Source organism: Mus pahari, chromosome 21 (genome assembly GCF_900095145.1).
Source record: "Mus pahari chromosome 21, PAHARI_EIJ_v1.1, whole genome shotgun sequence".
NCBI lineage: Eukaryota > Metazoa > Chordata > Mammalia > Rodentia > Muridae > Mus > Mus pahari.
Window position 1 is genome coordinate 44,886,531 of NC_034610.1, and position 10,200 is coordinate 44,896,730.

A 10,200-nucleotide genomic window follows, 5' to 3' on the forward strand; every position below is an offset into this window, starting at 1 on the left:
TAAGGGTCACGTGTGTCTTTTCTCTGGTATTTGGGGTGCCATGAAGACCTAGTCATGTGTGAGGTTAGTAAGGAATCTTTGGTCCTGAAGAGATGTCTCTTAGATTCTTATCTTATGTTTATCTCTCAGTGTGTAGCACTTTAAGGTCCGTAGCCATTGAGTACTTAGAGCTGGTCTCCTCTCTGCGGCATGTGGTGGCCATCTGCCTGCCTAGGAGCTCCTCACATCATTAAGTACCACTGAAAAAGAAAATTGGTTTAACTTTTTGGAGTACTAGAGTTTCAGTGCACCATTATTGCTTTTGATACAACTTACAGAAGGTTCCTAAAGTCTAGGCTTGCACATCCATAGCCCCCTGCACAATTTTTATTTCCTTTATTCACTCTTTTTCCAGGATGCGGGGCGGGTAGGACCCACTACCTAGTGTGTGATGTGCAAGTCCTCAACCTGCATCCCTGGGTGGCTTCTCTTTCCCACAGTGCACACTATTGTGGTTAGAAGGTTCCAGATGCAACATGTCTGTAAATGGCCCAAAATGTTGCTTACAGAGCACTTAAAGTGTGGTGGCTTCCTGCTTCCTGAGAATGTAGTCTTGCCCTCTTCTCAGATGTCAGCATGCTGGCAGCACACCACAGCAGGTGATTTGAAGAAGGATGGTTATCTGTGTTTTGACTTTGATTGGGATCTGCCAAAGCTTCCTCTTTTTTTCTTCATAAAAGCTTATTTTATAAAAATTGTGCCCATGCTATTTCTATAGGACTCTTAGGAAACCAACATGGGAAGAGCCAGGATTTGTAGTTTCAACTGTTTCAGGTGTGAAATTCAAGCTGACAGAAGTTCCATAGCCACATTAAATGACAACTTTCTGCTGTCCCTTCATGTACACTCAGTCCGCAGTAATCAGTGTATGACATAATCATCTAGGCCAGCTGAGACCAGGAGTGTTCAGGGTGGGATGGCCATAGGTGGCCTGATGTATGTGGACATTCCCCTGTCCTGGCTGCTGTTGATGCCAGATGATTTCTCAGCATCCTCATTTTAGTGAATAAGTGGGTAAGTTACAGACGTTGGCCCAGGTGAAAGTGATTTGAACCCTTGTCACTTACCCTTTAGACCCTGTCTAGTCTCCTATATAAATAAAACTATTGCCTTTAAATTCTCTCGTGCAGTACTTGGTACTCAGGGATGCTTATAGATGCTGCTCTCCTTCATTATTTCTGCATATGGAATATTTTATTCTTGTGGCCCAAGAATGGATTAGTGATCACTGCTGAATATGACGGACCTCCCTCCCTTCCTCCCTCCCTTCCTCCCTCCCTTCCTCCCTCCCTCCCCCCTTCCTCCCTTCCTTCCTCCCTCCNTCCTTCCTCCCTCCCTCCCTCCCTCACTCCTTCCCTCCCTCCCTCATTACTGGTGATGAAGCAGTTCACTTGCTGAATATCTATCTGTCCTTCTGGGTCTGTTACCTCATCCTGCCCCAATGCTGTAAAAGCACAGGTCATGGAAACTGGCCTGCACACAGATGGAAATAAAAGGCTTAGTTTCTTAGAGTCATTCACTAAGGCTCCTTATGATGTCGCCATGGTGGTAAGTGCTGTAAACAGTAGCTGCTTTTAACCTTTTCAGTGATTCCAAGGTACCATCATCTGCACCTATGCAGAGGGAGAGGGGACAGGAAGGCTGTATCGCCTACTGAAGTTCTTCACCTATGCAGAGGGACAGGGACAGGAAGGCTGTATCGCCTACTAAAGTTCACCCAGGGTGAAGGCTAGAAATTTGAAGGAGCCTCTCACTAGGAAGTGATGGAGCTTTGGTGACTGACTTGTCACCAAATGACTTGTCATGTGCCAAATGCAAAGGCTGGAACTGCTGTAGCAAGTAGTTCTCGGTGTTCCCATTTGCCTGTCTGTCTGTCTGTTTTAGGTGCTGCTACACTACCAAACCGTCAGTGAGCCTGCTGTTCTTAAGCGATTGATTAGTGTCCTAAACAAAAGTACTGGTGAAGTCACAAAGAAGAAGCCCAAGTGAGTGTTTTAATGCAGAAACCGTAGACACTAACAGTGTAAGCGGTTCCTTAGAGGTAAACTCAAGCTTGCTTGTGCTGGGTGAGTGGGATCCAGAGAACTTTTCTACTCACCACTTTTAGTGACTAGTGATGTACATAAACAAACATGTAAGGGATTGGGAGATAGTTCAGCCAGTGAATTGTGTGCTTGCAGTCTTGTCCTCAGAACCCCGAAGAAAGCTAGGTGTTGTGTACCCACTTGTAATGGCAGCATGCAGGAAGCAGAGCCACGCAGATCCCTGAGGCTCCCTGGCCGACCAGCCGAGCTCACTCGCCAGGCTCACTGAGAGACCCAGTCAAAGAGCAAGGTGGACAGTGCCTGAGGAATGGCATGCAAGGTTGACTTTCACACACGGCTCTGCATGTATGAACACCCACCTGCACATACATATGCAAACATACAAACACTACACAAACAGGAAAGCTTTAGTTTAGGAGTGCTAGATATGATTCAGGTTGTGGATGGTAGTGATGGGAATTATAAATAAAAGTATAAATGTATGTGTATTCATCAGGCCACAGATACTGATGGAGCAAAGACATTACAAATGCTAGTCCTATATTATTTTTTTTCAAAATTTAAATTTATTTACCTTTATTTTATGCACATTGATGTTTTGCCTGAATGTATGTCTCTGTGAGAGTGTCAGATTTTAGAGTTATAGACAGTTGTGAGCTGCCATGTGGGAGCTAGGATTTGAACACAGGTCCCTGGAAGAGTAGTCAGTGCCCTTAACCACTGAGCCATCTCTCCAGCCCCAAGTCCTCTGGTCTTAAAGTTGAATTTTAATGTGTTGCCACTTGTTTTAGATTTCAGTCTTGTGCTTGCCTTGCCTCTGTCATCTGTGCTGTGAGCTTGTCCCCTAGTCTAAGAAAAGGGTCTGTGCATGTTCCCGTGCCTTCCTTTTCCAGCCTGTGATGTAAGTTTGCTCCTGTCCACATGCCCTTCTACTGCAGGGATCACCTCTGTCTTGGTTTTGTGGTTATTGTTTAGTGTCTAGGCTGCGTCTGCACAGTTCTCTGACACAGTAAATACTTTCTGAGAAACTAAGCATCCTGTAATAAAAATAATGCAAGTGCATATTGCAAAATATAGATGCTTATTTGGTACAGGCTAAGGCCATCCCAGTTTGCTTGGCTGCCTGCAATTTGGAGTTTCCCTCATCTTGAGCCTATGGGGAATCCCACCGAAAAATCCCCTTCTTTTCTCGCCTTCTGCACCTGTGTTAGGGCCCGGGTTCCTACTGGGCTAATGTGCTGACCGCCCGTGAAGAGTCTCCTCACTGAAGGCAGTCTGCTCTCAGGAGGGAAGGGCTGCTCTGCCTCTCTTGAAGGAGTCCTTAGCTTCTCACATCAGTGTGTACTGTGACGCTCTGGGAAGCACCACACTAGAAGAATGGCACTTCTCAAGATCCATGTTTTCTAGGCTGTCGTGAGTTATGTCCCCAGCAGTCACATGAAGTAGGAGAGCAACACAGCTTACAAGTGACAGAGACAGGGCTTGTTTTTCCTTTTCCTTTTCTTTTTTCTTTTGATGCAACTGTGCCATATTTTCTATTTCTTTATCTTTTTTCATTTTATTTTTATTTATTCACTTTACATTCTGCTCACTGCCCCTCCTCCCAGTCACCCCCTCCAACAATCCTTTTTCCCTCCCCTTGTCCTCTGAGGGTGAAGGCCCCCCCTGAGTTTCCTTCTTCCCTCCCCACCCCCACCCCCGCCCCAACCCTGGCACATCAAGTCTCTGCAGGGCTAGGCACTTCCTCTCCCACCGAGTCCAGACAAGGCAGCACAGCTATAGGAACATATCCCACAGACAGGCAGTAGCTTTAGGGACAGCCCCTGTTCCAGCTGTGCAAGACTCTCATGAAGTTCAAGCTGCACATCTGCTACATATGTGCGGGGCTGCCTAAGTCCAGCCCGGGTTTGTTCTCTGGTTGGTGGCTCAGTCTCTGAGAGCCCCGAGGGTCCAGGTTAGTTGACTCTGTTGGTCTTCCTGTGGCGTTCCTATCCCCTTTGGGGCCTGCAAACCTTCCCCAGCTCTTGCATAAGAGTCTCCAGGTTCCATCCACTGTTGGCTGTGGGTCTGCATCCCTCTGAGGCAGCTGTGGGTGGAGCCTCTCAGAGGAGAGGGCTTGTGTATGGGGCTCTTTGTCTGGGCTGTATGATCCAGACGACTGTGTGGGGACCTGTTCAGTTGACATTGGCTCATTATGTCTACTTTAGAGTTTTTCTCCCTGTTCCTGCTACAAGATCTAGTATAACACACTTAGCATGTGTGAAGTCCACAGTTGAATCCTTGAACTACAAAAATAAATAAATACACTTAAAAAGAGGATTAAGTGTTAGTATCCTAATAATGGTAAACTTTAGTATCATTTACTTTATTAGATAGCTAAACTAATTGATTTCCCGAGGAATGGTGAGGTGGCGTGAATTGAGATGGATGTTTGAGCATTGGGGGGGATAGGATATAGTGGGACTGAAGGGCATGGATAGAGCTCTGTTTTAAGATTGGCTTACACACACACACACACACACACACACACACACACACACACACACGAGATCTTCTTAATAGTTTTTAAATCTAGAATTAAATTCCTTTTAGCCCAGAAAAAATTCAAAGGTATATGCTTGTGTTTAAAACATACACACATGCAACCTTTTCTCCTGGATTTGGAAGGCTGAGTGGATTTGCTGACTGTGTGTGAGCCGCTCACCTTTCCTGTGCCCATGTGTTCCTCCTTTCTCCCTGCACTCCTAACAGGTTGCTGACCAAGGGCCAGAACGCCTTGGTAGAGCTGCAGACACAAAGACCGGTGGCTCTTGAACTCTACAAAGACTTCAAGGAGCTGGGGCGGTTTATGCTGCGTTACGGTGGCTCCACGGTAGCTGCCGGTGTTGTCACTGAGGTATCTATGTCCTCTTAGCTTTGTCTGTTTCACTTCCAAAGGTGATTGCTGGGGTTTTGTGGCTGAAGGGAATATACAGTATTGGAACAAGGAATGAAAATTTATACTAAAATAGTTTTTAAATAAGAGGAGAAAAGTACCAGAGACTTAGAGTCAGATGAAAGGGAGCCCTGGTTTTATTTAGTAGAAGAAGCCATATTTCTTTAACTTACTGGCTTTCAGTGATTTCAAATAATTCATCCAAAAACTTGAATGAATGAAGTTGTAAACATTTTCTGAAACGTATCTTTTGTATGTGACAAAATACAATGGCATTTGAAAGGGATACCTAGTACTGAAGCAGGAAATCTCAGTAGTTCGAATTTCTTCTACATTCTCATAAATAATAGGAATATTTTATCTTAAGATTAAGAAGCTGGGTATCAGGACGGGGCGGGAGAACTAGTGAGGGAGGGAACCACCCATGCCACTGCCGCTGTCGCTGTAAAGTGTCTCGAGTGCTAGCTGCATCTCCATCTTTATTTTACAGATAAAAGAGTGAGGGTCCATCCCCTCGCCAGGTCTCCAGAGGAGCTTGTCAGCCTCTGAGGCTCTCAGTGGTGCAGCTAAGGAGACAACAGCATGCGGCCATGGTTGTGTAGCTGAGAGAAACTGAAGTACATACAGTTAGCTGCCAACGAGAATCAAGGATCACTCTGCAAAACTTCCCAGTTGCCAGCTGGCAGAGGCCAGCACTGAGCTGTCATCTCTTGCCTTTTGGGGTGGCAGTAAATACGTTTGTTGTGCTGAGACCTGTGGGAGGCATCAGAAGACACTTAACTCAGTGGGCTCGACTTCCAGCCAAACCAAAACCAAACGCCCTTCTGTTTTCATTTTTCTGCTGTGTGTGTGTTCTAAGGAAGTTGTATCTTCGTGGGGCTTGGAGAGTCCATCTTTGACCTGGTGCTTTTTTTAGTTAACACTAAGAAAAGATTGACTGAAGGTAACAGTAAAGCTAATTTGTGCTGAAAATAAAACCGTCCATTAAGCCTGCCTTCTGAAGTGTAATGCGAAGTGACAGAACCTGTTCTTAGGTAACAAAGATGCTACTTAAGTTGAGAAGCCAGCTAATAAAATGCCTTAGTTTGAATGTATTGCAAAAATGTGTTTTATTTCTTAAGCATCTATGAGGAGTCTCTACCCCATCACCAGATGAGACTTGGGCGCTGTGTGGGATCTTTCCACCCAAGAGTTTACTGACTGGTGTGATTTTTTTGCTTTTTATGCTAATGGCGAACCAAGTTTAGTCTTAGCCACTTCTAACCATATCTTGGGTTTTCTATTCCTTTGGAATTGATTATTGACCATGTCTAGGTCTTCTATATGGATAGGCTCTGCTCCTTTATGAGTAAGACTCTGATTTTCTTCAAAGTATCAACAACAAACTTGAAGGGTTATTGATTTAATGGTGACTTGTTGGACCGTTTCTGAAGTCAAAGAAATTGAGTTCATCTGATATCCTTAGCCGAGCCTGGGACTGAAGGACTTTATTGTAGACATTTTAGAAATTAGAAAAGGCATGGATTCCCACATTTAATAGGTCCTCTTTTCTGGCTCTTTTTCTTGATTTATTTTTTAGGGTTTTGCTGTATAGTCTAGATTGGTCTTGAACTTGCAGTATAGCTCAGCCCTCCAGGCCCTGGGATTGCAGGTGTACAATACCTTACCTGCTGCGCAGCTGAAGAGTCCCAGCCACATGGTCTGGGTACAGACCCTAAATGTCCTGCTGGGTCCACAGCCCTGTGATTACTCTCATACCGTGATCCTTTAATGACAGCATTGTGTGGCTGCAGTTGAAATGAAACTTACTAAGAACATTCTATTCCTATGTTATTGGGAGACTTGATAGATACTTCTGATAGAATACAGCCTTCAGTTGACTTACATATCAAAACATTTTGGCTCACTTACTTGAAACTGAGTTAATCCTACCTTTGAGTTAGTCTGGGAGGGACAACTTTCATGACCTTTGCCCTTCTCGTAACTACAGTCTTTTCTACCCATGTCCCAGTTCTCAAATGACTCCGAGACTTCATTGTTGATGAATAAATGCCTAGGCCCTAAGCTTGGGCCCTCTCCCCAACTAGCTCGTAGCTTAAATAACCTGTTTATTCTGTTCTCTCGGTCCCACATGGCTGGTTACCTCTCCTCAGTTACTCCATCTTCTCAGAGTACGAGGCAAACACTTCCTACCTTTGTCTCCCAAAGTCACCCAAAATTTCTCCGAGTCATTGGAGCGCCCAGAGTATCTGACTTTTCTGTGACGCAGGAAATGTGAAGGACTTGCCTACCTTGTCTGCCTACCTTGTCCTTGCAAAGTCTGGCAGCCTGCTTCCCTGCGTCCTGTCTGTCCAGTGTGAACAGTGGACAGTGTACTGTCTGCTGTTGAGGCAGGGGAAGTTTGCCTCAGAGAAGCAAACGCCATGTGGAGGTTCTTCAGTGCTCATCATCTTGGAAGTGGAATGGGAGTGGCCAGGAGCAGGGCTTCCCTGAAGTCCTGACCGGAATTGTGATGGTGGATGACCTGGCTGACCTCAGAGAAGCTTTTCTGGATGCAGAAAACAACAGTTGTTTGTGCAGGGAAATTGAGGCAGTGTGTGAGTTTGAATCACCTGGGCTACTTGCCTCCTTTGATGGCCTTTATTTTTCAAATGTATAAGCTTTCAAAGGTCATGAGTATGCAATGTGCAGTAAGCATAACTCAGTTAAAGATTATTTTTTTCAGGAAATGGGCATCTATCAATTTATAAGTTAGTTTGGACCAAACTGTAATATAGATTCCCATTTATACCATTTGAAAGGATGGCATATGTCTTGAAGATTCTGTAGCCAACAAAACTTATTGGCTGTGCACAGCTGAAGCCCTGGCTGAGACATTTTCATGTCCCAGCCAGTCTTAGGGCTGTTCCCATGGAGAGGGATCAGTTACCTATTTTGTTGATCCTTCTTGATTTCATTCTTATCTGTAGTCAGGATCTTCAGGAGGTCTTCCAGGTCGAATCTGGTTTTTATTAATTTTGATTAATCCATAGTTTTTCTTCTCCTGTTGATTGATACAAAAGAATATTCTTTCCCCCAACACAACACATCCCCTGCCTGTTAAGACATTCTTAATAGAGACAAGTTGATTTTTAGTTCAGCAGTTTTATTTTTTCCATAATCCAGTGTTTCTCAGCTGCTGCTGGTTTTTATTATTAGCATTCAAAAACTTTAAAGTTAATAAAGCATGATGTAGTCTATTTCTAGGGGTCTGTTACCCCGTTTTGTTTGTTGAGCATCTCCTTTAAAGTATGATTAGATCTTGCTACAACTGTTTGTCCTGTAGGGTTGTGTGGTATGCCTGTAATATGCTTTATATTGTGATATGCGAAAATGTTTCATTTTGTTAGACATGCTGGAGCACTGCCAGTTTTAATCTCTGAAGACATTTCTAAGATAGCTTTCACGGCTAATGTACAGTCTCAGAATCAGCCTTTTCAGGGCTCATGTCGACATGCTTTGAGGTCTCCTAGAACCCAAGTTCCACTCAGTGTGGAAGAGAGAGCCTCCTCTTGGCTGCCTAAGATGAAGATGTAGAACTCTCAGCTCCTCCAGCACTATGCCTGTCTGGACGCTGCCATGCTTCCCGCCATGATGATAATGGACCGAAGCTGTAAGCCAGCCCCAGTTAAATGTTTTCCTTTATAAGTTGCCTTGGTCATGGTCTCTTCACACAAACAGAAACCCTAACTAAGAAACTTTATTTCTCTTTCTCCTTTCTTTGGAGACTTTGTTTTTTATGTTTGTTTATTTCTCTTAAAGATGTTTTCTAAATTTAATATCTTTTTCCATTTTAATTTCCTTTACATTCTTTCCTCTGGGGAATTTTTTTTAACATTATTTAGTTGTCTTTATGAACATCACTTTATTAATTTTGAAAAGCAGAAGGAGATGAAATTCAGACCTTGAAGAAAGCTCAAAGGAACAAGCACAGAGGCTGCATAGGGCCGTCAGGGACAGAGCGAGTGGGAGGCAGCACCCATAGTTCCATTCTGTGATTCTAGCCGGAAGCAGCGGTAGTCAGTTTGAGAGGGCAGACCCTGCCTTTTGGCCTGCAGGGACCTCAGGGACCGGCACGTTGGCTGGCAGGCCTAGGAAACAGAGTTCAGGGCAGGCGCTGCCTTCTGAAGGGTGGGGAGATAGCAACGTGGAGAACAGAGGAACAGTATCTTCAGAGGGTTACTTACAAAATACAAAGCAAGAGCTATGATGCACAGGAGAGTTTGGTTATCCATGGAGCCTCAGCAGAGTGAACGGTGGCTTGTCCTGTCTTCTCAGAGGCCATGTGCTGTTCTGCTGAGCTGTGACAGAATAACTGAAATTAGGTCACCTGAGAGAACCTGAATTCTTGCTGTTCTAGAGGCTGGGAAGACCATGATGATGGTGTGAGGAGATTGTGTATGGGAAATAGTCCCAGGCTCTGCCACTTCCTCACCAGGCAGAGCAGCTGTGCTCCTGCGGCAGAAGGCACAAACGACAGATAGCCCATTACGAAGGCACCACAGAGGCCGTGAGCAGCACCTTAATTCCAGGAGTGCCCACTTAAACACTGCTGCTGGAAGGTTAAATGAGCCCGAATTCTGAACGATATCGGGTGTTCAAACCATGGCATCGCCAGGTAGAAAAGAAGGGCTCCCTTGTTCCTGTGGCCAGTCCCTACAGGACATGGATGCGTCCTCCTGAGGTGGACTCACAGGCTGTTAGGCATTAATGTAGGTAAAGTCTCTTCTCATTTCCTGTCAGTATGTGAGTGGTCATGTGTGACCTTGGCCACACTGCGTAACCTTCCAGAGGCTCAATGTCTTCTCTAGAAAAGAGGAAGTGAGGATGACTGATTGCTTCATGGGACATTATTCTGTGGAACCAATTTTCTTTACGCTTTGTACTTCATGCTTAAACAGTGGACACTTACGGTGCAGTGCCTATAAAATCATCTTACACACACACACACAGTTGATACGAAAGGACAATCTGAAGACATTGTGCATATGTAACTTGATGTTAGTTTCATGCAGTACCCATTTCTCAGAATGGACCGTCAGTTGCCTTCCAGAACTGTGGAGAGTTTGGAATCGGGAATGTTCTGGAGAGCGTCGGGTCTCCTCCTCCCAGTGCCTAATATGCAAATGAGGACACAGGGCC

The 10,200-nt window shown here is 44.8% G+C and overlaps 1 protein-coding gene across 4 annotated transcripts in view; it reads left to right on the forward strand.

Moving 5' to 3' along the window:
* Positions 1-6,113, forward strand: part of Hbs1l (HBS1 like translational GTPase) — a 70,293-nt gene extending 64,180 nt beyond the window's left edge. For all 4 annotated transcript variants that reach the window (XM_021220923.1, XM_021220924.1, XM_029532928.1 and 1 more), the window contains 3 exons: positions 1,924-2,024; positions 4,836-4,980; positions 5,510-6,113. In XM_021220923.1, the coding sequence (XP_021076582.1) occupies positions 1,924-2,024; positions 4,836-4,980; positions 5,510-5,521 (258 nt within the window). In that variant the 3' untranslated portion in view covers positions 5,522-6,113. The remainder of the gene's footprint in view (positions 1-1,923; positions 2,025-4,835; positions 4,981-5,509) is intronic.
* The last annotated feature ends 4,087 nt before the right edge of the window (positions 6,114-10,200 follow it).